We start from the raw sequence: 27,939 nt of genomic DNA, 5'->3' as shown, positions 1-27,939 counted from the left end.
ACCTGCAGAAACACTCAACGAGCCAGAGTCTGTGTCCATGTGTCCACTATAGAAAAAAAACACTGCACAAACATGTTGCTCATGGAAGGACACCGCAGAGGAAACCACTGCTCTCAAAACACTCAAAGACCAAAGACCACCTGGATCTTACACAAGGTTTCCGGGACAATGTTCTGGAGACAGATGATACAAAGGTTACTTTTTGGCAGAAATGCACAGCTATGTTTGGAGGAAAAAGGCTCTACACCAAAACCAAAAACCTCATGCAGCTCAAGCATCGTGGGGGGAAGCGCCATGGTTTGGGGCTGCGTCACTGCTGCAGGGCCTGGAGCAGCTCAGGATATGCGAGGGGAAAAATGAAGTCAGAGAAGTCCATCAACTAAAGCTTTATAGATGTTGGATGAAGCAAGACAACAATAACAGTTTTTGAATCAGATTGTGTTTATCCAACATTGTGACTTTGGCGAAGATTGGACCATGAGGTTTGATTAACCTCTCTTACCACTGCGACATGTCGTAATTTATAAGTAGCTGATGTTTTTGGAGATACAAGATTATCATTCAACAGCACTTGAAGTATACAAAGTATCTGTCAGCGCAATGTCCTTCTTTGTCACAAGGAGAGATGCTGCCTGTTTTGAGACAAAACCATGATTATAAATAGGAACATTTGATTTGAGTAAAAGGACAATTGGCTCGCCAAGGTGGTTCATTTTGCACAGAATCTGTCAGGGGACGCATAGTCTATAATGTCCTTTTGTATGCAGAATTGTGAAAGTGAACAAATGTCACCCAGGGGAGTCCTCAACTTTAATCACCAGGAGGCTTAAAGGACCTTAACAGGACCTTAAAGGGCATGACATGAGCTGGAAGTTGCTTCTTAACACCTATCTAAACATCTCATCGATCCTTGCAGTGACTACTGGCAGGATGAAAAGACCGATTTGACCGGTGTGAGCAACTTCTATTCAGCACTCGGAGGAGGGCCAGTGGCTGTGTACTTTTCAGTTCTGTCCAGCAGATGGAGCCTCTCCAAGTCTGACGCTTCCCAGAAAGGTGGTGTGGTTGGTCATGCTGATGAGCGTGTCCTCATAGACGATGCGTATGGAGATCCTCTGGCCGGCGCGCAGCAGGCTCACCCCGGCCGTGTAGCAGGTGTTGAACTTGCGCTGACCTGTCTCGATGCTGCAGGTGCAGCGCAGGAAGGGGTTGGAGTCCACCATCACCTCATAGCTGGCTATGTCGGTGAAGTTGAGGTAGTACACCTGGTGGATTAGGGACACATACAATTCACAAAAGACTGAGAGGGGTAGTGAGCACAAAACTACAAAGCTGAAAGTTTATGAGAGTAGCCGACAAGCGTTTGGGTTAAAGAAGCTTTTAAGCCACAGGGAGAAGAAAAAACAGTTCTTTAACTTTGAACTGTAAATTATAAGAGTTACGTCAAGGACCGTACTCACTTCTACCTGACTATATATGAAGTAGACACCGTCCAGCAGCACCTCAAGCTCTCCAGAGCGAGAGTGCATTTTAAACACACGGTGGTGGATGGACACCATCTTCCAGTTCCTAAGGATGCCTTCAGACAGATCTAAACATTATAAGAGGTAAGAGGCAAACAGACAACAAAAACAACTTTCAGCAGTGTGTTACTACAACCAGGGTGTGTGTTTCAATGGGTTCATGCCTCCTGGCTGTGTGATTGTGTTCCCCCGCCCAAGTGAAACATTAATTTCAATACGGTCTTGCAACCCTATACTCGTAATATTACAATAACTGGGATGACTATCAAATCATTACAGGATTATTATTTATACCTTATTGTAAATACTGATCAATCACAACATCTACTCCTTAATCTAACATACTAAGCATCAACATGAAACAAACATACAGTATTCATATCAGGTCTGGTGTAATTCTGTGGTTTAGCAGTCCAAAAGTCGTATTTACAGACATGCAGAAGGAGCAGATAGATTATACAGTAAATGGATCAAACAAGGCAGGAGATACATTCACTTATGGCGTAATACGGCAGACCCACCTTCTCTCACTTGGATGGTTGTTTCCTGTCCTTGCAAATGAACCACTGCAGGCTGAAAAAGTTTGGACAGAACATGAGTAAAGCTCTGCTTCATCAGGAATTCAGCTTTTCATGATAAAAAAAAAAATCAAGTTTTAGAATGTGACTTCATACCTGGAATTCCTTTGTTTTTGTCTTATCGGGAACCCCTGCAACCATAAAATACACCACTTTAGCTGACAGCACAGCTGAGAGACAGAGCAGAGATTCACATAGAAGATGGAACACCACTGCCACACACAATGTCTGACATTACAAATCGCTTCGTGTAAAAGCAACAAGTGCTCTGATTTTCTGGACGTGAGCTCCCTTTTCGTGTGGGAACATTTCAGCTTGCAGGCGGAACCATGAGCCCTAAGTGTTCCAGAGGTCTCCAAGCTGAGAACAAATCTGTCTCCTGGGTGTTTTCATGCACTCTGGCTTGTTACTCGAGACTCGGCTATCTCTGCACTTATCATGTAATGTTTATTTACAATTTATACCTGCTGGACCTTGAGCGCCCGGAGGTCCCTGTGGCCCGGGGGGTCCAGGCGGTCCCGCAGGCCCCACAGCATTGCTTCCTGGAATGCCGGGGATTCCTGGGATGCCCGGTGGCCCCTGTGGGCCCGGTGGACCAGGGGGACCAGGGGGGCCTGGGAGCCGTTTCCTCCCTGCTAAAACAAGATTAAATTGTTAATTGTTGAACAGTTTGACTATTAAGAAATATAAAATGGTGAAGCATTTCTATGAAACAGAAAGCTGAAAACTGAACATGTCATTAAATTTTGGGCCGACTGGATTTCTGTACTGTAGGATATCTAAGGGATGCTCCCAGAAAACAGGTAGCAGTTTAACCAGATGGAAAGACAGACTAAACTGAAACTAGGCTGCAATTTATGTTACCTTTTTTCTTCTCTTTCCTTTTTTCCTTTACAGTTGATTCTGAAAGAAACAAAAGAGTGTGATTAAGCTTGAAATGGTCTCCTGAACAATTATCATCTCAGATAACATCTCTAGTATCCAGCTCATTCCATGTAGGTACACTAAACAGGCTAAAATAACAGAATCAGATGTTCTGCAATGAGCAATTGAGTGGAGGTATGTCAGTCTGCGGTATCTTCTAGTGTAGTAATTTGTAAGTGTGGTTTCACCTCCTCTGTATGAACAAGTGCCTTAAGCATTCACAGGCAGTGGAACTGGAGAAGATCATTAGAGAGATACTTTATCCTGCCAAAATCCTTTTCTTTGAATTAAGCCCAGATGTAGAATGCAGATGAAAGTGTGTGTATGTGTGTGTGTGCATGTGTTTGTGTGTGAGACTCCCCTTTACAACTGTGTGTATGTACGTGCGTGCATGGGATGTTGATGGGGCATCTATGTCAATGCTTGAAAGACAAAATGCACTTTGTGAGATTGTGTGTGTGTGTGTGTGTGTATGGGTGTGTGTAGACCCTGTGTGCAACTGAAGAATCCTTTTCAAAAAGCCGTCTCGCTGCTCGTGTGTTTACCATGTCATTACAACTACAAAGGCCATTTAACCTTAAAACCTCACAGTTTGAGTCCCCCTCAAACATATGGCCAGTGTTTCTCCTCTGGCTAAATGACTGGATGCATCCGCATAGATTCCTCTTAACGAGCAGCCCTATCTGGAATCTGGTGCCCGTTAGGAGTGCCGAGAACGCACACATGCGCACACACACACACACACACACACACACACACACACACACACACACACACACACACACACACACACACACACACACACACACACACACACACACACACACACACACACACACACACACACACACACACACACACACACACACACACACACACACACACACACACACATCTAAGGCTGAGATTACAAAAGCCTTTGTCTGTGTGCTGAGAGCAGAATAGAGACCTGGGAATGATTAGTGTTTAGAGGCTCGGGACTTTACTGATTTATGTAGAAAGTCTGAAAGGTGAGTTTTTTCTTCTAATTTAAACACAATCACTAAACTTCCCCCCAAGTATTCAGTGTCACGCCACAGACATTGGAATGCCTTGTGATCATGCTGCACTTGTTGCACTCAGACGTGAAACTTCAAAGGCTTTGCTTTTTTTATTTGCATAGCACACATTCTCAACAAAAACTACTAAAGTAAATTCGGGCATATTGACTGCATTGTTTTCTGCCAAGCTATTGATTAGCATGAATCGGTTCGATGAAGTTAATGAATTCCACTCAAGTCTGAGACAAACTCGTCCTCTTAAGAACGCCCACCTGGGTCTTCAAATTGAGCGTTTCTTCTACAAAAAGATTATTTTGTGTTCTTCTTTGTCATGGTTCATGCTTAAGCAATAACACAGTTGGGTTCCAAATCTAGATCTGCTCAGTTGACAGATACAAAAGATATTTCAGGGACCTGATATTATTTTGAGACGGGGAAATCAACACAGGCTTCGCTGTCTGTTTCAAATTGGTGAAACCCTCCCAAACTCTGTTTTCCTTGTTTGCTATCCAAGTAATAATGAATCCCATTCCATTTAATCTCCGGCTCTATAAACTCAGCAGTGATATGTGGTGGAACTGCTTTGTTAAGTAAGCACAAAGTAGTAAAAAATCAATTCCGCAAAAAGTGTGAAACCATTAACAAACTGTTTTCAAAATTTAAGAGCCTTAAGCCGCCAATAAGCCGGTTATTTACACTGTACCCAATCCCCTCTAAGCAAACAAACCATTGCTCAGCTGTTAGCCAGGCCGCTGTCCAGAAAATACACTCATGCAGGTGCAGCAGAGAGGACTGAATATATATGCCTGCATATGAATATGGATGCTCACAGGTGTGTGTGGTCAATGTAATGATTCAAGCTGCTAATGAGCGAATGACAGCCATTTCGTATAAAGAATGTCACTCGGTTAAATGGTTTTCATATTGCATGTTGTTTGAAAGTTGAACCTGGCATTTGCACATGGTGTGATTGTAGTGCAAAACAATTGGTAAAAAGATGATGAAGCCTAAAGCAGCCTGTACCTGAGTCTGTTTGCCTGCTGGGGCTCCGTTTCGCTCGCTGCATCACCGCCCTGTGATCCTCTGTGGGCTGGGAGTTGCTGTGTTTGTGGGGTAACTTCTCCTAGGGAAAGACAAAACAAAATTATTGTTGCGGACGAACCTGGAATGTGTTTGCACAGAACCTTCAAGCCGGCACAGCCCCCCCTCCCCCCAAGGAGAGCCACTTTCAGACATCAGTAGAAGTCACGTCCGCGTTCAATTAACCATTGTGTGTAGCGAAACTAATAAGTGAAGCCGTTTTGAGAACAAGACCCAAGTTACAAGTGCTCTTTCTATTCTTGGGGTATAATGTTTGCACAAAGACAACTTGGGCTGTTTGTAAAGACGTGAGACACTGCCAGCCAGCACACTCATTTGCAGCCAAGTCATTGTCTGGACCATCGGGGCTGTAACCTATCCGGTAACCCAAGTCACTTTTGTCTGTGTTGCTGCCGTTTGAGACAGTCACCTGGACACGACTGCTCTAAAATTCACCTTTTTATACAAAAGGAGGACATGAATTGTGGTTAATCTGAGAGCAATACCCATTCATATGGCACCTGGTTCCAGCCCTATTCAGAGTGGCATGAATAAGCCCAAAAAAAAAGGAACGGAGCCAAAGAAAGGATATGATGTAGCTGGTCTATGCTACAGTAGTGGGATGTTCCCATGGGTGAGCGAGTGGCGGGACAAAATGCACGCCCGTGTTCTTATGTGACTGATTCAGGGTCGACCTACATTCACATGAACTCTGTAGGACGTCCTGACCCGACTGTAACCACCTAGGACGTGTTCCAAACACGATCGAGGGCTGACAACAAAATGTCCGTCCTCACGATTCAAGAGTTCCTTAATGCAGATTGTGCCATTGTTCAAAGTCATATGCTGTTAGAGAGCCAGTTTTGTGATCACATCTTTGGAGGAATCCCAGAATCGCATAGACAAAGAAACGCTGGAAACACAACAAGACCACCCAAAGATCTTTTCGTCGAGAGTTGCGATCCAAGAGATCACTTTCGGTCACACTTTGGAGTGTCAGCATAAATAATGGTAAAAAAGGGCAGGAATAAAAGCTGTCAACAGCTGAGGGCAAATAATAGTACAACTACTATTGTGTCGGACATCTGCAAGGAGTTTGTGTAACTGACGTCTCCCGAGCAGTGACACGTGCAGTACCTTGCCTCGGATCGGAAAATAACAAATAAATAATCTATCATTAGGTTGAATTAGTAGAAAAGAGTCAAACATGCTTGTTGACAATTTTAAGTTTCTGCTGTTAAACCAAAGTAAACATTGTCGTTAAACCCCGATGGCAGGAGGAATCCGTCTCCTTACTGCGGAGTGAACTCTGTTTGGCTCTTTGTGTGGTTTCAGGCAGAGCCACTGGAAGACCATAGGAAGGCAGACGGGAAAAGTTATGTTTTGAGTTTCGTCTATACCTCGACTCAGATGTGGAACCCCCTGGAGTTCCACGAGGATGAGCTGTATCATGTCAAACACCCCTTTGGCCGTGTTGGGCAAGCTCTAAGTACTTAAAGTCTACATCCCTGACCAGCTGCCAACCATGTCTGACCTTTATAAGCACGGGAATTCCAGCCTGATGGAGAAGTATGTGTTGGAACGCTTTATCGACACACAGGCCACCAGATGTTCCTGCTAGCAGCGAGGTTTGCTGTTCATTTGGTGTGCAGGTGTCTCCACATCTTCACTCCAGCTGTTGGCATATAGGGGGCTTTTACCCCTCAAAGGATTCTGGGTGTATGTTCAGGCATATGGCATTACACTTTCGTCTGTTCTGACAGCCAAACATGATTTCAACAGCCAAATTCTGGCCGAAGATTAAGCTTCATCAGAATGTACAAAAAACAAACAAGCAATCTGCGAAGCTACTTCCATAGTGGTGCGGTTGCTGTTTTGGAAAACACAGAACTTGGCAATGAGCCGGCTTTTTAAAAAGTTATTCCACTACTCGAGTACCTTTAAGACGTTGGTTCTGTGTCCTTGTTTGCTTTATTACTACATTTACAACCTTCAACCTACCCTTCAAAGGCATGCAGACTTACAGTAAATCAGGATGACAACGTGTTGGTATGTACGCCAAGTGCCAACTATTGAGTAAACCATTCTTTTTTCAGCGCGAGGCCAAAAAAAACGCGATTAATTAGAGGGCTTTCAAATCTTCAAAGCGTGGGGGTGGTGCTGCACACAGAGGACGCGCTTCCCTGTTGCTCCGTGAGGATATGACTAAAATTCAGTCACCGCGGGGATGTGTAATTTTGTGATCACCAGATTTGTTTTTGCACTATTAACACTTATTTAATAAAATTAGACAACGCTTTGAATTTTACCCCTTGGTGCACTTGAAACTAATGAAGTTTCTCCAGTTTACCACCAGTTTGTAAGTGACGTGTGCAGCTCTGTTTTGAGCGGACTGACACAGACGCTCTGGCTGTTGCAGTGGCTCTGAAGTCTTGGACAAGCAGTGAAGATTAGTCACTTACTCGCGGGTGAGAATGTGAGGTTACAAAGTTGAAGAGGTGAAACTGAGGGCTGGTGGGTACCAGATGTGGGTGGGAACCACAGCTTGCCCACTGCCGCTCTGTCGGCATTGCTAGTGGCTGCGTCTTGTTGAGCAAGAGGTTTATAGCACCCCAGCGATTCCCATTCCCAGACAAACACTGACAGTTAATTTGCTTTCTTTTCTTATTAAATATCTTCAGAAGTGGAGCCTACACCTCCGTAAACATCTCAACTGGGAAACGCTGCCTGTCAGCACTAAATCACATTTCCAACTGTTGCAACATCACTGGCAAAGTGGCTGCTGTCTGTCTGAATGCAGTAAATAACAGACAATGTATTAGTTTAGTAGATGATTGTTACTCTAGGTTTAATCTGCACTGGCTGGTTACTTTTGTGCGCCATCTGTCAATACACTTCACTCTTATAAGGAAGCATTCCCTGTGAAACTCCAGAGTTTTACCTCATCTTGCGTCTTTGACACCTTAGTCCAGATTGATCAGCTCCTTTTATGAAAGCAGACTCCAGCTGTGCATATCATGCTGTTGTTTTAACTAATCACACACTGGTCACAATTAACGTGGATGTTGATGTGGGTGACAGCCCACCCTGGCGCCCCTGAGTGTGTACGCTGCTGAGGACTTTGTGTCCCATCAAACTGACTTTTTTAATAGCCGTTAACTAGACTCCAGATGTTTCAGCATCTGTTCTTTGTGAGACTTTGAAGGCGTACATCAGAGGAGAAATTATTTCATATAATGGTTATAAGAAAATGTTCGGCACAAGAATAAAACGCTATCTGATCTAACGCACTTAATCATTCTGTGGACTGAATTTCATTAAGTTTTATTCACGCGGGTCAGGTGACAGGGTCAGGCTGAAAGAGAGCGACACTTGCTTTAAGTCAGTAATGCATCGCTCTCTCTCCCCCTCTCTCTCTCTTACACACACACACACACACACACACTCACACACCTGGGAGTGGCCTTTTATTGTTGGGAACTACGCAGATCTGTTGGAAAGCTGGGATTTAATGCCTTGCTCAAGGGCACACCAACTGTGAGTGTTTAGGTAAAGACCGTTTGCTCACTTCCTTTGTTCAGAATCATAAACATTCACGTTATCTGCTCATATATAACACAAGGAGACCTGAGATTTCCAGATTTGTTATTCGATTTAATCAGAATTTTGCTGTTTTGTGTGTTATTTCCAGGAAAAACTGAGCAGTTTTCATATTAAGTGGAGAAAACTGCTCCAATAATAAGTTGTACAGACGTGATGATTTGTGTTCAATATGCTGAATCTGTAGCATCACATATTTGGATTATTGTTTCAGCTTCTTTTGTAGTTTGCACCACTTCACTTCACAACCACCCTGGACCCACTGGGCTTCATATAGGTCACAACTATTCCACTCCATTGTGAACAGAGACGCTCAAAACCCAAGAGAGAAATCACAGAACCACAGCTTGTCGTCACAAAATAATACCGATTTAGTGCTTAAGTAATAAGTAATAACATTTGGTGACCCCTACAAAGACCTAACAGCAGCACCTGGGCATTGTGAGGACACAGTGAGGACACATGTTACCAAGTTACGCCTGGCTGAGGGCTGCTCAGGTCTTTGCGTGAGAAGTGACCACAGCGCTCTGCTTTCCCTCCATTACAAAGCAACCGCTCTGACCGCACCGTGGTCGTTCCTAGAGAGCGAGCAGCGATTGCACATTTCATCCCATATGGGCCTGACGTCCCGATGTTATAGGACAGACAGGCTGTGTCCGCTCTGTCTATGTGATGTGCATGTTTGTTTGTTGCGACACACCTGTTTGTCTTTTGCTTGTTGGCTAAGACGGATGTTCCATAATCAATTACACTTTAACTGTATACCTGCATATCACATCAAATCGCGGTTGTGCATCTGACGCGCCCTTGATGTCGACTTGTGTGAAAAATCCAATAAACAATTTTTAGGTCTACGAAAAATTCTTCAAAGGGAACGTCTCAAACGCTAACAAGTGCGGCCGCTACATCCAAATGCCACATGCTCCTGTTTCTCCAACTATGTAAACTGTGGGATGTGTAATCAGAGTTGTTTAATGCAGACATCTGGCAGGGACAGCATCACAGCGCTGTTAAATATTTACAGCTGGGCCACAGTCCTTCACCTCATGAAGCATCACCATCTGGCTTGAATACCAGGCCCATTTCACTCCAGTTTAACCAGGGAAACCACTACTATCTATAATAAGCTTAGCAGAGGAACACACTGAGGACTAAATGAATAGGCTCCATTTCGCCCATTTGTGAAAGTGAAATGTTACAAAGCGACCGCCAATACCAGAAACACTCCAAGACGGACATGGGATCTGGATCTCTTGACACGGTCCCTGCATCCCGAACAAATCGTTCCTCGGGGTGACTATCGGGTTCAAGGTTTCTCACGACTAAAGCGTCCAACCCGATGCCCGTGTGCACACACATGCGCACACATACACACAGAGAGTCTCGTTCTACAAGCAATGACACATGAGCTAATTGAGCGAGGCAATGCAGAGTTGAGACCTACACTCGGCCCCTTTGTACTGATGAAATTAGTGAGGCGGGGTGGGGTTAGGTGGGGTGGTGAGTGTGTGTGTGTGTGGGGGGGCGTTGGGGGGGGGTCGTTGCCAAAGCCACAGACAACACAATGAACATTCAATCAGCCCCACTGGCAGAAAGGAAAACACATGTGAGAGATCGAAGCTGGCCGGGCTCCAAGTACCAACCGGCCCCCCCATCTGAGTCCTGATGCATTTACATCAGCCCCTGGGCTCTGCACCTGCTGGTGATCCACTTCATTTTCCATCCACCTGCTCCAACACACTGGCTGACCCCAACTCTCTCTCTCTCCCCCTCTACCTCCCCCCACACTCTCCCAGCTGGGCACCGGGCCTTGGGTCTAGGGTTTTAGGGTTCTGGGTTTTCAGGGGCGGATATTTACGCAAACGCGCGGGTTAAAAAGAAAATTCCGGATCATGGCTTTAACTTTCTCGCCTTTTGCCTTCTGGCTGTGGTTACCTGAAGCTTTGGCCAAGTGACAGAGGCGAAGCTTATACCTTCCTTTGTGCATCTTCGTCCAAAAGAGAGAGAGAAAGAGAGAGGCTGAGTCAAACAGGAGCCGCAAGCTGATTGAAAACATATTTGTCTGGGAAGCGAATCTGGCAAAAAGTCGCTCCTCTTAATAAACGAGAACCTGCCCCCCCTCCCCGGAACAGAACATGCCGGGACAGAGCAGGACGCAGAACCCGACACCGCGACACGGCAACAGGAGGTGAACGAACACGAACAGCCTCCCGGGTGAGGAATGAAAACAATGCCGGACTCCCCCCTTCTTCCTCTCCCCCCCTTCCTTCATCACTCTTGTTTTCGGGGTGTGTGTGTGCGCGTACATGTGTGTGTTTATCGTTACCTCATGCCCGGCTTCCAGTCGCGGGTGTCCGGGCGCGAACACCGCCGGGTCAGCAGCCAGGTCAGACCCCCCCAGCGTCAACACGGAGTCCCGTTTCTGATGGAATATTTCCCGTTTGACCTGGGAGCGCAGGTCCAGGTAGCAGACGAGCGTGACAGCGTGGAGAGACAGCGACAGCAGGAAGAATCCCAGGAAGACGACACTGCTGCTCCGGCTCCGGCACTTCTTGTTACACGTGCACGCAGCGGCTCTGGGCATCACTTTGTCCGGGAAATCCTCCCCGGGAGCACCGTCGCATGCCATCATCATCGGAGAAGGGAGCGGGGCGAAGGGACTCTTTATCTCGGCATAGTCGGCGCGCTGGTCTCGCTCGGGCCGCTGCTAGTCATTGACGCGGAGGAGGGAAGACTCATAGGTGCAGCAGGTCGGTGGGGCGAACTTTCTCCCCGAGTATCTGTATTCTGTAGTAACAATAGAGAACCGCCTACGACGCCTGTGATTGGCCCGGGACAATTACGAGCCAGACCGATCCAGGCCATAGGTTGGAGGGGGGGAGGAGGTGAAGGGGTGGGGGGGTTGCGTTCCACCTGGTGCAGTAATGGAGCGACACCTAATGGACAAGTAGGGTAACTGCAAAGCTTGGTTAGAGGGGTATTTAATTTTGTTTTTTTATTCTAACCCCCCATAATGATTTCTGATGCGTTGCGTAGTTCTATCTATCTGTCCATCTGTCCATCTGTCTATCTATGATGAACGTAGCATATATCTAGGGTGTGTGTGTTAGTCGTCAGTCCTGTTATTTTTCACTGCTGTGTCCTTTGCCTGGCACTTTGTTTTGTTCTGTGGGTGGCACTGAGGGCTGTTTGTAATCTCTTGGCCTGCCAGTGAAACCAGGACTTGAGAACCAATCTTCAAAAACTGGTGTAAATATTTCACAGCGTTGTTATTGCAAAAGAACTCAAGTTTGATGATTTCACCATAACACCCATGATCTGAAAAGTATTACAAATTATGTACTTCATACAAAATATACACGATATCATTACATCTAATTACGCCTGGACCCCGTCGACCTTAACATTATGATAACAGGCCGGGAAGAAAGTGGGTGTTACTCAGAGGGCAGTGCCTCTCTGTGTACAGCACCATCACACACTCTAAACACATGTCACTCAGCACAACATGGGAAATCATTTGACATTTTTTGTTACCAAAAAGCCAGCTGAGGACAATTCTTTAGCCAGATTGAATGTGGCAGTGTGGTTTCTATGTTTTCAAAACTCAAAGCCAACCTTAGCTTTGCCCTTTGCAGATGTAGACACTTTGATCCCTGAAGCAAGGAGCCCAGAGGTAGTGTGTCCTTGAGCGATGGATGATGAAACCAGCACGCTAAGCGGCTCTGAAACTTGGGACTTGATGGATCACCCGCTTAGATTAGTTCTCACACAAGTGCCACAAAACATTTGTCTTTATTTCTTTCGGACACAACCTGACATTTGTGAGCGCTTGACCTACAGGAAGGTGCTCTCCTGCATGATGTGAGCTTACACTGACAGGCAGTGAGTAATCACCATGTTTCACTTTGTGTTGTGGCAAAGCAATAATAGAGAAGAATGAGCGAAAAAGGTCCAGTAATTCATCATTGCTGGAAAGTTGATTATTATAAGTAGCTGGACGTCTCTTACTATATTTGCTGGAGGTGATTCTGTTCTTAGGGCCTCTACTCGTCATTCTCGTCTATTTTACAGAACATTATCTTCGTCTTTACTCCCTCTCATCTGCAGCAAAAGTGATTCTCGTCAGCTGCCACTGAAGGGCAGCATTGCCAAGCCATAAATCAATCACTCTACATACCAATGTCCTGCTGAACTTGAACTCTGATCAGGAAACATTTGTTGTATAATTTAATTTGTGCCCACTCCATTTCTTCTGCCTGTGCCTTCCTACTTTTTCCTCCAATGAACTCTCCTCCCTTCTTGTGCAGGAATGCCGTTTCTCCATTGACATCCTGAAATTGGAGCGAGTAAGACATTCAAAGTAACTCTTATAGGGCGACTGCGACTGAGGGCTCAGCCTAAGCTCGTTTGCCACGGTTTTCATCCCAGCAGCAGGCACAATGACTTTGAGCAGCAGGCCGATTATAATGCAGGCCTGGGATGCTTTGTTATTACACATTGTGTTGTTTTTGTGTCAATTTTTAGTCGTGTGTTTGAGGAATCACTCTCGGTTGTTTACCCTCTCAAATTTCATTTTGTCGCAAACTCATTTGTCATTGTTTGGTCGTGTTTGTGGAGGTCAGACCGCCCTCAGGTAAAGGTCCCACTGAAGGTGAGGGACCGTATGTAAAGGGCAGATTCATAACTCAAGAGTTCTCTAAACTCTGTGGCAATTAAAGCAGTATTAATGATTGTTTTTGGCATTGAAAAGAGATGGAATAATACTTATTCCATCCCCCAGGCTTCAATGCAGCCAGCGTTCATAAATGCTGTGCCGCTCTATCCTCACTGAGCTTATAACAAGATTTAGAGGCTTTCCCTGCCAGATGATAGAGTTTTGCAGAAGGAATAGGCCCTCTTATATTTTACCGTGGAGAGTTGAATGACAGGCTGCTGTCTGAATACTCATGGCTTCCAAAGGATTGTTAGAAGTTGATGGCAGCTAGGTCAGGCATCCCCTCTGCTTTCATCCCGTATGTGTCTCTCCTTTTCTATCCGTCGATGCACAGAGACAAAGTCAAATCGACTTTCCAGCGCGTTTCTGAGGAGTCAGAGATGAGTTTAAATGATTTATTGTTAATAGCGTAGCAGAATTACACACGGTGGCTTGTTTCAGACCTCTGATTGTATCAGCACACTGCATTGTGAAGGTGTAACCTTGGCTAATTTGATATGCAGTGGCATTTGATGCTCAACCTATAAATCTCCAGTAAATTAGACACTGCGTCCCATTTCCCTCAACGATGACAGATTAGCTCTCATTTTAGGCGTCTTGTCTTACGAGTCCCTATCAGGATTAGGGAGCGTCCGGTCTGATTCTATGTTCTTACATCTCTTAAATCTGAAACCCAAATGTTTTCTGTAAGCTGGCAAATCAGTTTAAAAAAAGCTTCAACACAGAATTTATGCTGTTTAGACGTTTCAAACATGCAGGTATTTGCTCTGAAACCACTAATATACACTGGACCACCAATAATAAGTCATTTTTCAGCAGAGTCAGAGTAAGTTTCCACCTTAACTGGTGCAAAAACGTCAGGTGAACTTTAAGTGCATTTGTGTGAAAGTGTTCCTTCGTAAAAGCATTTTCCTTGTGGCAAGTTTGCACTGTTGAAAGTAATTTATTAAACAGCGGTGTGGTGCAGTAAAGGCTGTATTTTGTTTGTGTATCTGGCCTCGGGGCTCGGCGCTGCTCCTCTGTGAGTAACCTTGTCGCTTACAATGCAGCACCATCAGTGGAGACATGGGCCTGTAATTGTATTTATTAACAGAAAGCAGAGGAGCTGAGAGCCATGCAGTGCACTCACATGGCTCACACACACACACACACACACAAACTTTAGAGCTATTGGACCACACAGGAGAACAACACGGCTGTCAGATCGGCACTATAATGCGAATATTCAAAGAAATCCCTTCACAATTTACATTACTGCCCTCTTCTTAATGCTTGATTAATGAATGATTAACAATAAGTGAATGATGTGTTAACCTGGGTGTTAGTTAGTCTGACTCACCCGTGCGATCATAAGATGGATCTGTTTTCTGATGTGCCAGAGGGCAGAAAGCATTCATATCTGTCATCAGTACCCGGTGTAAACCAGTGGGAAGCAGATTAAATTACTTACACTCAAGTTAGTTCGTGGTTGGTTAACAACGTAAATATTTGTGAAAACACATCCCCAGATTTATGAAAGGATGTAAGTAAGGACTTTTATCTTGTAGTGGTTAAAATTAGAAAGCGATAGTGAACAGGATGTCACCCGGAAAGAATTTACAACAGGAATCAAAATACTCCGAGCCATTATCCCACTCAGACTTTGCTATTTCCTGCCAAATCCTTCGTCAGAGGATTGTTTACATTTTGGATTTTTAGGCATCGAGTTGCTCCGTTAAAACCCACAGCAGGCTCAGCGATCCGGAGATCATTTGGAACATGTTCATGTCCACACTTGTGTCTTGGATATGTTATGTGTGCGTAGTCTAATAAAGCGGTGAAATACGAGCGAGATACGCGTTTATGTGAGCCTTTTATATGTGCCAGGATGATGTTTTACGGCTTCTCTGTCCCCCTGGATGGTTTCCACGCCGCTCGCTTCCGTGAGGCTGCCACCTCAGAGAGCTGGAACCTCTGCCAGTGTCAATAAACAGTCCTCCCCGTATCAAAACATCCCAGCCACACCAGCAGTACGGGAGCAGGAGGTACACCTGAGGTAAAGCCCCGAGTCATCAACCCTTCACCTTCTCCTCTGACACTTCTCTGTTTACTACACTCTGCTTTTTTTTCCTTCCTCCACTTGCTCATATTTCACTTGTTTGGAAGGGAACAGATCCAGGTTCTCCCTCTTGTTTTGACTCCTGATTCCTCAGCGACACCATTCCATGCTCCAACACTCCCGTTTGATGGGGTTTTCCATCTCATCTCCGCAGGAAGCAGTGACCTCAGTCCATTTCATATACCCCCCAGTCACACACTTTGTCACAATTCTTGTTTCTGTCTCCCTCGATTCTCAATATAGATCCCTGCGCCCCGGCAAAGTCAATTGCTGGGAGGTGAAAAAATATGTTTGCCAGGTTGCGCTTGTTTATATTTCCCCCCCTCGTGGGATGAATTCACCTGAACTCACTGTAAGATGAATAGCTGGAGCACACTCACTGCGAAATGGCTGTGGTTAAACAATGCAATCGCCTCTCCTCCAAATAGCTGAACGGACAGCCCTTAAAAAAAAAGAAAAGGAAGTGAATGGGAGGTGTGAAAAGGCCAACCAGCGAAAGTAATTGCTGTTGTGTTCAGCAGAGAGATGGCAAACAACTTACAAAGAAGTGCTTTGCCGCACAGCAGGAGAGTCACATATCACAGGCAGGTTCACTCACCTGAAATTAACCATTCGTTTTAAAGTAAATCCTCTGTTTTGTTCTCCCCCCCCCCTTGACGTCTCCACCCACAAAGATGAGTGATGACTCGGCGCAGGGCAGCTTCACACGCCGGTGGCTTTTAATGGCAGCATGGGATGTGTGCCTTCATACATCAGCTTGATGCGATGTCATGCCAGGTACACTCACTCGCATCTCGCCACGCATCGACCACCCTCGTCCATCTGTGATGATTTAAACTAAGCGGGCCAGAGGGAAGCGGGAAAGCCAGAGATCAAGCAGTGGTCAGCGCGGAGTACCTGCTCCCTGTTGGTGTGTTTACGCGCCAAGTTTTGGCTTGTTATTCCCTTTGACTGGAGAGAACACAATCTGCCAGCATCCTCACACAACAAAAGAATTTTAATTGAGCAGATATGATGAATGTCCAGGATTTCAGTGAGTGGTGCTTGGCTGTGATCCTAACCCACTTTGGGATTCAGGGTAATTAGATGCAGCGTTCTCCATAATCTGCTGCTATTCATCAGCAGTGAACCACATGATGTTACATCTGATTGAAGGAAAATGAGTTGCTTCACAACCTGGATGTTGTTGTCATAGTTTCGGCCATCTTTCCCATCAGCTGCGATGGAGTTTTAAGGAACGACTTCATTTCTGAAAGGTGCAGAGTCACTGACACGGATTAATAAGGGACTTCCTTTATTTTAAAAGGTTTAAAAAAGGTTTAAGTCAAAAGTGTTGGGATGTTGATTGTTTTTTTGTTGCTTGCAGTGCCGATTATACTCCAATTCAAACATAATTAAATGTATTTAAAGCATCAAGTAAACTGGTATTTTGATGGAAACTGGAATAAATGGAGGTATTCTCACTCTAAGTAACAGACCAAGATTATACATCGATTCATTCAGGCTAGTAAACAATCTTAGTCCAATGCTTAAGTTCCCCAAACTGATTAATCAAAGTGCTCAGGTAAGACAGAAACCCCGAACAGAGTTGCAGACAAAGGGTTTGCTGAGGGACGTGGAGGGCCTGGATGTCCCTAGCAGGGTTTACTGTTTCCACGGGAGATCTCTGTACTCTCAGGCCCTATCAGGTATCTGGTCCTTTTGGAGATTAGGTGCAGGGCTCCTTTTGCTGTATGAGGTGTTAAACCCTGATACAGTTCATATCTCCAATATCACGGCTGAATTTAACCACCCAAAGCAGCTCCCGATACTCCCCACGGGCCATACAACGGTTATTTTTACGCGTACACTATCTGCCTCTGTCTGGTAGAAACGGGTGGCCTATGGCATCTGATCTGGCAAAGGGTTTGGATGTTCACACATGACTCAAGGCGTCGCAGAATATATTACCTGGATAAACTCATAATCCACCAGGTACATTTCTTGTTGTGTGAGTTGTTGCGACGACCATGAATCTTGAACGCGCTAGTATCAAGATTTAATGCTGCTAAAGCCCCTGAAAGCCTATTAGTGACTTACAATTCCAATAATTCACTGCAGCTAAGATGTTACAGCGCATCTGTGCTCCTCTGCTTCAATGTGAGGCTGGCAACATGGCCCTGTGTGTGTGTGTGTGTGTGTGTGTGTGTGTGTGTGTGTGTGTGTGTGTGTGTGTGTGTGTGTGTGTGTGTGTGTGTGTGTGTGTGTGTGTGTGTGTGTGTGTGTGTGTGTGTGTGTGTGTGTGTGTGTGTGTGTGTGTGTGTGTGTGTGTGTGTGTGTGTGTGTGGGTGGGTGGGTGGGTGGGTGTGTGTGTGAGAGAGTCTGTCTCTTCATGTGGCAATGCCAGGCAGGAGCTCAAACAATAGACTGGACCCCTGTCGCATGTATGATGTCATCATCCAAAGCTGTATTTAGACCAAATGTGCTCTAAATGTGAGAATATTGAGCTGAAAGGCGTCTTTAATGAACTCCATGTCAATTCTTTTGTTGTATCTGAAAGTATGAGCTTTACTACACTTTTCATATTTGTGTATTTCTTCCAAACACACTAAATTATTTAAGAGAGGAGAAGTTTTTGCCCAGAATGCCTCAGTGTGACCTTGAATAGTCGGCCCAAACCTCTCAAACTGTCACTTTCTGCTGATGATCCAGGCTCCGTATCTCCTTCACCACATCTCATTATCCCTTCAAATATCATAACTTATTCATCCTTAAAAGGATGATTGTACCCTGACGCAGCAATATCTACCAGCAGCCTGCCACTTCATTAAAGAACCCTCATGAAACATGCACAACACAAACACACACACGCACCCACACACACACACACACACACTCCCTAACATGCATCCATACGCTCATTCATCTGTCTGATGCGGCGCTATACATAAATACCTGAATACCAGCGAGATCTGGAGGTTTTCCCCTTCATTCTCATGTTGTCAGCGCAGCATAAACGCATTTCGCTTTAACTCACATCAAGGAATTTCACTTTGGCTTCGGGCCTCTGCGAGTAATTTACGCTACATTTGGAACGCTTTGCTGTTCACAAGCTGTGAGAAGCTGGTGTGTCACCGCGCAGAGACGCCTTCTATGCAGAGGGAGAGTTTCTAACCTGAAAACTTTTTATATTATGTCGTCAACTGTCACATACTCTGATAATTTCTCCCTCCTGGCATGCAACGTTTAAATTATCCACACCTGGTCGCCATGTTGGTTGCATGTTTTTGATCAAAATCTCTTGCCTCTCTCTCTCTCTCTCTCTCTCTGTAGTCTGTGCGCTGAATGGCTCGGGGGTTTATTAGGGACCATACGCCTGTCTGACAACACACTCCCGATGTTGTGTTAAATCCCATGTGCAGCTGCATGTTAGCGGGAGCGTCTTAAGGTATGTGTGTGTGGTGCTGGGTAAACGGCCCTCTTCAGCTTTATTACCTGGCCATGAATCATGAGCCTTCATTACAGCTCGCTCATTGTGCTCTGAAGGTTAAGCAAACCAATTAGAGTTCCCCACACGCCGTTGGGGTTCTCGGCAACAACTGCATCCCCCTGTCTTGCATTTTAAACAGGCGGACGAGCTCGGGGATTAAAGAAAGAAAGGGAGTGTGAGCGAGGAATAAGAGAGGCGGATGTTTAGAGGGACATGGAGGATGGGAAAGAGGTTCATGGTTGGTGGGAAGAGAGGGAGAGAGAAGCCAGAGGCAGGAGGAGAGAGAGAGAGAGAGAGCAGGGTTCAGGTTATGAGAGAAGGAGCGAGAGAACGAAGGAGCGAATGAGAAAGAGAGAGACAGAGAGAAGCCCTATTAAAAGAAATGACACCGTCATGGCTGACTGCACCCCTGCACTGGGCGGCAGTAGCCCTGTGCTTAATGCTCTGTGGATGTCAGGGGCGCAGTGAGCAGAGCTGCTCGGCTGCTCCCAGGGGGGAGCTGTGTTGCTCTGTGCTCTCGATTAACTCTGCTCCTTATTAGAATAGATCCTGGAAGAGACTTGGAGCCCAGCCAGTGGAGTGTGGATGTGGATGTGGCGTGCTGTAATCTTAATGCAGCAGTGTGAGATGCCGGGTTTTGAGTCCATGACATCCATCGACACACGTTTGACCGACAGAGGTGTGTTAATGGTGAACACGTTTGATTTGCCTTTCTCCTTCTTCGGATGGATGAATAGTCAGATTTGTCTGCCTTGCCACCGGTGCTGATACTGTGAAAGCACGACTTTCTCTCTGGAATTCAGGTGAGCACTCTGACAATTCCAGGCAGTAAATGAACTGTCAAAGGGAGATTTGAGAAACAGCTGAAATTACAGCTTTCATCCAAATGCAAAGCAGATAAAAGTACGTGAAGCTGCTTCTTTTCAGACAGCACAATGAAAGGCCACCGCGTTGGCGAATGGTGACTGAGAGTCGCGTGTATATGTGTGTGTGGATGCCTCCCCCCCCCCCTCCCCACACACACATACACACACCGTCTCTGAGGTTGCTAAATTTACACGGCCTTTGACCTTTTCCTCGGCGTGCAGCTCTTTTAAATAAGCTGACACTAAACTCTGCTTTTGCTGCTCGCTCTGTGCACAGCTAGAGGAGAAGAAAGGAGCAGAAATAAAGAGAGTGATCTCATCTCTAGCAGATCCAGATATGTGAGGCAGAGGCTGCGAAAGGCTGACGCCGGCTCACTAAGTTGCCATATTAGCATTTCAGAGGGAATAGTAGAGGAATCAGCTTGGAAACAAAAAGGCTGGATCAGCACTGACTGACAGAAGCAAGGACTAATGTTCAGAGGGAAAAGCTCCCCACCTCCTCTTCCTCCATCTCTTCCTGCCTCCACTTCTCCTTCCAGCTTCGCTCAGCCCCGACACTCGCTACTCTGAAGACGAATGATTGTCAGTCTTTCATTGTATCAGCTCCCTTTTAATGTCTAATCATTGTAATTGCTGACTTTTTTTCTCATTGTTTCCATGAGAACATATCACATCTCCTGTTTTCTTTGGTTTGAATCAATTATATAAGTTAACCCATATTTTCCTCTATTAGCAAGTTTGCGTTGTCCCCTTTGGGTCTGCACATAGAGTTTGTGAAGTTTGTGGACAGGAACGATCCATGCAAACCCAGATTATGCAGCGTGTTAAAGAATAATTTAGGGAATTACGGCAATAATTCCACAAAGTTGAACGGTGCTGCAGGATCCAGAAGGTTTCATCATTTTGCATTTTCCGGGTGGGATGACTGATTGATGTGCTGAGGGCCAGTTTTGTGTAATGTGGCTCCTTTAACATACATGGAATGTTTGAAGATACTCCCTGGAAAAAGCTGGACCAGTCCCAGTTTCCTTTCCGAACGTTCTGCATACATTTTAAAATCTATTGTCATCTGCCGAGAAACAAATCAGTTTTATTTCTGAAAGGTTGTGTGTTTGCAGGAGCAGTCTGACTGCTGTGATGTGCTTTCTTCAGTCATAACAAGAGCTGTTCTTCAAAAAGCATTTGACATATCAGAGAATGGAAGTGAGTGTGTGTTTGTGTATATATGTGTGTATGTTTACAGATTTAGCAATGCTTGGAGATGCAATTGAGTTTCCTGTGTGTGTGTGTGTGTGTGTGTGTCACATCTCAAACATGCCTGGTATTCACATAGCCCTGTCGTTCTCTCCTTCAATCAGCTTGACTCAGTGTCGCGTCTCTGGGCCCCGGGTGCTGCCCTGCCCCGTCAGCTTGACCCGCTTTCAAACGCCACCATCATGAGAGGAAAAGAGCCTTGGATTGTGCGTAAGTGCTGAGCTCCAGCTTCCCTTTGAAACCCCCCTGAAAGCCCCCACGCCCCCCCACCTGAGAACAGGTCCAGGTGTCTGGGTGGCATCCAAACAGCCCCCTATAGTCTTCACTCAGCTCCACTGGCTCAGTTCTCCCGCCTTCACTCCCCCTCTCTTCTTTCACTGTCATTCCTCTCTCTGCCTTTCACACACTTCCGCTCCTGTTTGGCTTTTGCCCACCTTTCCCCTGCTTTGTCACACTGCCTCTCCTCAAAGACGATTCTGCATTGATAAACACGGTTGCTAGGTTCCTTGACAGAGTCGCTGCAGCACATACACTCCTCAGTTCAGTGCCATTCAGCTGCAGCTAAAGTGCATGCTGAGATGGGATTCATATTTACTGGAGTCAGCAATTTTTATTATGGCTTCTATGCCTCCAGTAGCTGCTGTTCCATACCAGTTTCTTTTTCTGTAATGTGGCATCTCTTGGGATAGTTTGTATAAGGCAAAGTAAAGCCATTAAGTAGGTTTTTTGGCATTTTATGGTGCATTGTGCATTATTCATACACTAGGTCATTCTGGGCAAATGACTTTAGGGCATCCCTGTTCTCACATTGAACCTACAGGTTGTATATATTGCACTTACTCTGGTACCTTGTGTTGTGCATAGCAGGTTTGATTGCAACTGTGAGATGTTGCCCTTGATAACCATAAGGCAGCAGCAGGCACCTGAGCAGCAGTGATCCCTCTCTTCTTCCCTTATATACCCGTCTACATACACTAACTCCTACTATATTCACCGGAAACCATCAGCTTCTGAAGTTCACACGAAATTGAAACTTACTCTCCTTCTTCTTCTAGCATCTGAAAGTATGGTGCGAATAAGTTCTGTCTCTCCCTCCTTTGAAATTATGTGATTGGAATATGTGAGCGGTGGCTTGACCTACTTCCTCTATTATCATAAAATGTTGAACATGCAAAAATGTGAAGATGAGCCCTAAAATGAGAAGAGCCAGTATATCCTGGAGGCATATGGCTGGAATGAAATCTATCCAACGCAAGCAGTCTGTTTGCCAGGGAGGGAGACATTCAAGACTGTTTGATATATCCCTGTCCCCTGAGTCCTCACCGCGCCTATGCTACCTTCATCTTCTCACCTCTTTCCCTTGCTTCCTGGCATCCTGCGTGGACGGCTCCTGTTCCACCAGCCCTCTGGCGCTCCAGGTAATGGAATCATGAGGCAAGTATCAGTTAGACATAAAGGGACGAGAGCATCATCCTTCCGTGTGACTAAAGTGTCAGATGAGGCATGTCCTCAGCTCGCTGTGAAATCACAACCCCACAGGGACAGAGTGTTTGACCAGGCCAACGCCCCCCAACTACTGGCTGAGCTGATGAGTGTCATACGTGGCAAAAACCACAACGCTGGGTTTGCTGAAGTCTGAACTCTTGAATTCTGGAAGGTGCTTTAAAGTTTGCCAATGTTTCTTTTCCCCCCTAATGTTCTATAATGAAATTACACTTGGCAGGTTATTGTAGCGTATTAGAATTCCGTTATTGGTTTTCACCTAACATACAATTGTGCTTTATTGTGCAAAAGACATTTTTACAGCTGAGCTCCCACCTGCATCGCATAAAAATGATGGGAAATTGATTCAAACAAGCCCCAAATCACTGTGGTCTAGACAAGTACAACGCGGCAGAATGGGACAGCAGCCAACATGCCCGGCTGCATCCCAAACAGGAAGAAACCAAAAGAGCGAATGAAGGAATGGGCAAAGAAAGAACCACGGAGAAAAAAACCCCTCAAAATACGGCGGGGTTGAGTTTGACAGAATTCCTGTAGACATGCCACAGTTTTAAAAATGAATTTAGCAAAGAAAGGGAAAGAGAATAAAATCCTTTTGGTAAATCACATTAACTGGGTGTTCTTTCAAAGATGAGAACACGCCCCCCTGCTGTGAAACATGCAGCAGGCTCAGTGGTGTTTGGGGCGCTTGCTTTGCTGCCACTGGGTGATGCAATCAGAAGACTCTCACACCATCTCCCAGCCAAAGTGCACAGTCCAGTGTGAGAAAAGTAGTTTCTGTTCGAAAGTAAGACTGTTCTGAAGTCTCTCTACGAGTCCAGAATCCTAAACGATAAAGACATGTTCACACACACACAGAGAGAGAGGGAGAGAGACAGAGAGAGAGAGAGTGCTTCCTGTGACCACCAGCTGTAGAGCTCAGTGTATTTCTGACTGCTCTTCATTCCCTCATTTCTCACTACTTCTTCTCTAACTCCTTTCACTGCAGATGGTGCAACAAACAAACAGCAACCGTTTGAGTCATCTCGCATGAAGGCAAGCCAATTATTGAAAACATATTCTCTCACCCATTTCCTATGAATGACTCAAATTAAAGACGTTTTTCCAGCCGTAATTCACTTTGCGTAGCCTCTGTCCCAGAGTCCAAATTACAACGGTGGAAGTTTTGAGGTTTGCTTGCCGCAGTGGGAGGGTGATATCATGATTAATTTAGGCTTGTTTTGTCAGTGCAGGAAGCCACAAAGAAGCTCATTATAATCAGCTGGGTTTTGTCACAGTCCAGGCTCCCTCTAATCTCCCATAGAGAAGCCGAGCATTGCAGCCTTTCTGAATATGCATTGATGATGATTGCATGATTTATGCATGAGCGTTATGGCACCTTAAGATGATCCCGCCCAATGGAACGCTTTGAAACGTCCAAATTAGGGCTTTTGTCACCCGTCGCAAAATGTTTGTTTTTAGCCACTTAGCTGCGTCATTCATAGGCTCATTCTTGAATGTGTCAGAACAGAAATGAATAAGTGGAAGTATTAGATAACAGTGGTTTGTTTGTTTGAATATTTACCAGATTCTTGTGCTGAGCCATTGTGAGCTGTCATGTTTTGCTCAGACAGCGTTCAGTATTCAGGTTGTCGTGTGACTTTGGGCTTTAGTGACATTACCTGCAATTAGCTTGGGGTGTTTACCCGACTTGCCAATGACAGACTTGAATAATGGTGGTGATTAATGATTACGCGGGAGGCAGAGGAGAGATGTGTGCATTGACCTTCTGGAGAGCTTGTCCCATCTGAGTGGTGACCCTTTCATAAACGGAGACCAGGCCTCCCAGACAGACTGAGTGTTGGGTCGGCGCAGCCAGTCCCAGAGCTTTCCCTCTTAGCTCTGATAGATGTACAAAGCCGGGGCTGATTACACGGGACTGTGCACTCACTCTCCGCTGGTTCCTCCTCCCAGCTCATCTCCATAGTTGCTGCCTTTGACTAACACCAAACTGAGCCTCTAATTTGTAGCAATGTGCACGTCCTCGTCTTGCGCTTTGTGCATAAATAGTGTCAAGTGGACAAATAGAGCAGGAATGATTTACTGAGTGTTGGACGTGTCTGAGTAAATTAAAGCAAATCCTGCACTTCAATCTGCATTAACCATTTTTGGGCACTAGGGAATAGAAAAACAGAAACCTAACATGAACACTTTCCGGCTCTAGATGGGGTTGTTGGATTTCCAGAGTCTCAACGAAAATCTTAGCAAATTTCTTTTTGCGACTCCCAACTTTTATCTCTCTCCTTTTGGACATTAAATCATGCAAGAACCCCGTCTCAGGGTTACAAGCTTAGTCTGGCCATTGTTTTGGGCTTGGCCTCACATCACGTATTGCTACAATCATGAGAGAGACACCTTGAAATCCATCACTGCCCTACAGCGTCTCTACTGAGTCATCAAGGATTCAAGGATCAAGGCTTTGCTACACTGAATGCTGACGAGCAAACCTCACAGCTTCTCTCCCCGATCAGGCACAACAATTTCTCTGAAGTTCTCGGAGAAACTTCTGCCTCTCTCAGCCGCTAACAGGTCGTGCTGTGTCATTCTATTCAGCGTTTATCGGCAACCTCAAAAAAAGAGAAAGGCCGAGCCGGCCCGGAGCCTTTGATGTCCGCTTGCACAGCAATCCACCTTTTCTCGCCTCTCACCCACATTCCCCCCCTGCTCTACACTTATCCCCTTGCACTCTCGTTTGCTCACTCTCCCAACTTTCCTCTCTCTCTCTCTCTCTCTCTCTCATCTCCCCCCACCGAGCCAGATCTCTTACCTATTCCGTTTTGCTGGGGTCCACAGGCTGAGACAGACTTATTTAATGAGCGCCTGGCAGGCTGCTGGAAGTGGCAGCTGCGTTGAGGGAGGTGGATGTGGTCCCTCCTCCACCACAGGAGAGTGAATCCCACGGAAGGAGGCTCCAGATGGGCCGGGTTTGAAGCACTTCACCCCTGGTTCCCCTTGACGAGCCCCATCCGGGATTGTATCGCATATCTGAATACTAAATGCATCTCCAGTGTAATTAATTACCTGACTGCATTTAGCTTTTTATTTACACGCTACATCTGATATTTTCTTCAGGTGTCATGCGGTAACTATGTCTTTTGCCTTGCCGACGTGCAGCACTACACTGCTGTGAAACAAGATACAGATACAGCACGGCTCCCCATAAACTATGACATCTGCGTAATTTATTAAATCTTTTGTTTTCGATATTAATGCACTCAAGAAACTGAAATGTGTCACCGTGCATTCGCAGTGTGTTACAGATGCTTTGATCTATTCTTGCTTCGGCGCTCCTCAGCCCTGACTTGTGCAGGCTGCTGGTATTCTCCCTGCGTGCCTCGCTGCTGACACTGCTTTCCTCTGCATCCCCATTGATTCAGCAGCCCTGAGTGATAGATGGGTTTAATAAAGCAAGGTGCAGTCCCCCCAAATAAATGAGCAAACGCAGGATTTATTACCAACATCTGCATTTTAAGGGGAGTAAACAGGCCTGAGCTAGGAAACGGTGTCATAACACTCACACATCTACAATTCTGCAAGTCTGGGCCGACACACACAGGCATGCACACACAGACACAGACACAGACACACTTGTAGACGAACACCCTTTCAATCACTGCCTGTTTTCCGGTGCTCTCTCCCTGTCTTTCATTCTCTCTTGTCACTTAATTCTCACATTTTTTCGCCATTAATCTTTCTCCTTCAATAAAGGGAAACCTTGGCTTGTTGGAGTGCTTTTTGGCATCTCCTTTCTCCTCTGTTACTCACACTCTTCAGTCTTTATTCTGCTCGATTTCCTCCCTCGCCCTGACAGACACTTGCCAACTGGTGAAGCTGCAGAACAGTTCCTCGCTTTGATCCGCTCTGCTCATCACCGGTTTGTCATCATCTATAATGATCTTTTTGTCATAAGCAGAAGCATATTTTATTTCTCCCCTCTCCTTTTTTTTTGCCATGGCACTACTACAGGCTGCTTAGTGGTGGTGATTTATCCATGCACGGTGCCAGCGGAGCTAAATCTCTACTCCCCTTGGCACTGAAACAGTAGTGTGCATGGTTTAATTTCAGCTCTGAAAGACTGTCGTGCCGCAGTGATAACACGGGCCTGTTTGCTTGTGATTGCACTAATTAATAGGCTCACAGATGATCCACGCCTGTCTTACCCAGTCACAGCAGAGGAGAGGGCAAAGAGGAGGAATCAAGCCCGAATTTGACCTTTGACCTCGAAGTTTGTGTTTATTAGCGACCGTATTTTGACAACCTAGTTGATAATTACACACATTTGGCTCTTACACACGGCTCACACACGTTTCCCCCCGTGTACGTCACACAAATGTGATGGCTTGAAAGTGAAACACGCACAACTCTCTCTCACTCTCACTCTCACTCACTCTCTCTCTCTCTCTCTCTCTCTCTCTCTCTCTCTCTTGCTCTCTTGCTCTCTCTCTCTGTCTCTCTCTCTCTTTCTCTGGCTCTCTCTTGCCATCTCTCTCTCGCTCGCTCGCTCTCTTGCTCTCTTTCTCTCTCTGTCTCGCTCTCCCTCTCTCGCTCTGTCTCACTGCAGATGACCTACTAAAGCTGCTGGCTACAATGCGCCCTGCACTGATATCCATCCCTCAGTGTAATTACTGCCTGAGCTGGGACTAAATGAAAGCAGTAGCTGTGTGTTTGCCACACATTCATTTGGCGAATTTATTGTTTCACTTGACTTGGGGGACGCTCTAATGTACACACACTTAACTTCACAGTGACAGTGATGAATGCTGTGCAGCGCAACAATATGGGATATGTGGAAGTCTACTAGATCTGCAATTTAAATGTCAATCGATATTGGAAGTGAATACACAATTGGAGCTTTTAGAAACTCAATAAACGTGTTCTCGTTTGCTTTGTGTTGTATACATTCTATACCCGACTGTGTTCTAAAGGGAAATACGACAAAAATGTCTCACTGCAAAAAAGTGAAATGAGCAAGAATTTTGTGCAAATTTCTGCTATCATGTCAACAAATCTGCCTTTAGATTAAATGACTTGACAAGATTTCATTTTTGTGAAAATAATTGTTTTACCTAATAGTTTGGTATGTGAGTACGGCTAATCCTTGTAGCATTACTGAATTAAACTGACGGTGACTTTAGGGCCATTAAAGATAACGTTGCAAGCTAATGCTGAACTAGCTAACATTTGTTTGGATAGGATAGGATGTTTATTTATCTCGCAGTTGAGAAATTCAGTACAAAACTCTAGCTTT

The 27,939-nt window shown here is 45.5% G+C and overlaps 1 protein-coding gene across 5 annotated transcripts; it reads right to left on the bottom strand.

Annotated features, from left to right (window-relative positions):
• Positions 1–769: 769 nt before the first annotated feature.
• eda (ectodysplasin A) lies at positions 770–11,514 on the bottom strand. Of its 5 annotated transcripts, none has more exons than XM_076162711.1 (8): positions 11,072–11,514; positions 5,089–5,188; positions 2,966–3,004; positions 2,566–2,736; positions 2,198–2,232; positions 2,045–2,096; positions 1,461–1,591; positions 770–1,265 (listed from the first exon to the last, which is right to left on the bottom strand). In XM_076162711.1, the coding sequence occupies exons 1-8, from the start codon at positions 11,378–11,380 to the stop codon at positions 1,005–1,007; spliced, it is 1,098 nt and encodes a 365-aa protein (XP_076018826.1). In that variant the 5' UTR covers positions 11,381–11,514; the 3' UTR covers positions 770–1,004. The 5 variants fall into 5 exon arrangements, with proteins under 5 accessions (XP_076018826.1, XP_076018829.1, XP_076018831.1 ...); XM_076162714.1 differs by having other exon boundaries at positions 1,467–1,591; XM_076162716.1 differs by having other exon boundaries at positions 1,461–1,579.
• Positions 11,515–27,939: the final 16,425 nt, after the last annotated feature.

This window comes from Genypterus blacodes, unplaced genomic scaffold (assembly GCF_046128005.1).
Source record: "Genypterus blacodes isolate CSIRO-AG114 ecotype Tasmania unplaced genomic scaffold, CSIRO-AGI_Gbla_v1 ptg000128l_1, whole genome shotgun sequence".
Taxonomy (NCBI): Eukaryota; Metazoa; Chordata; class Actinopteri; order Ophidiiformes; family Ophidiidae; genus Genypterus; species Genypterus blacodes.
The sequence above is the reverse complement of the archived record's forward strand: the minus strand, read 5'-3'. Positions and strand labels throughout refer to the sequence as shown.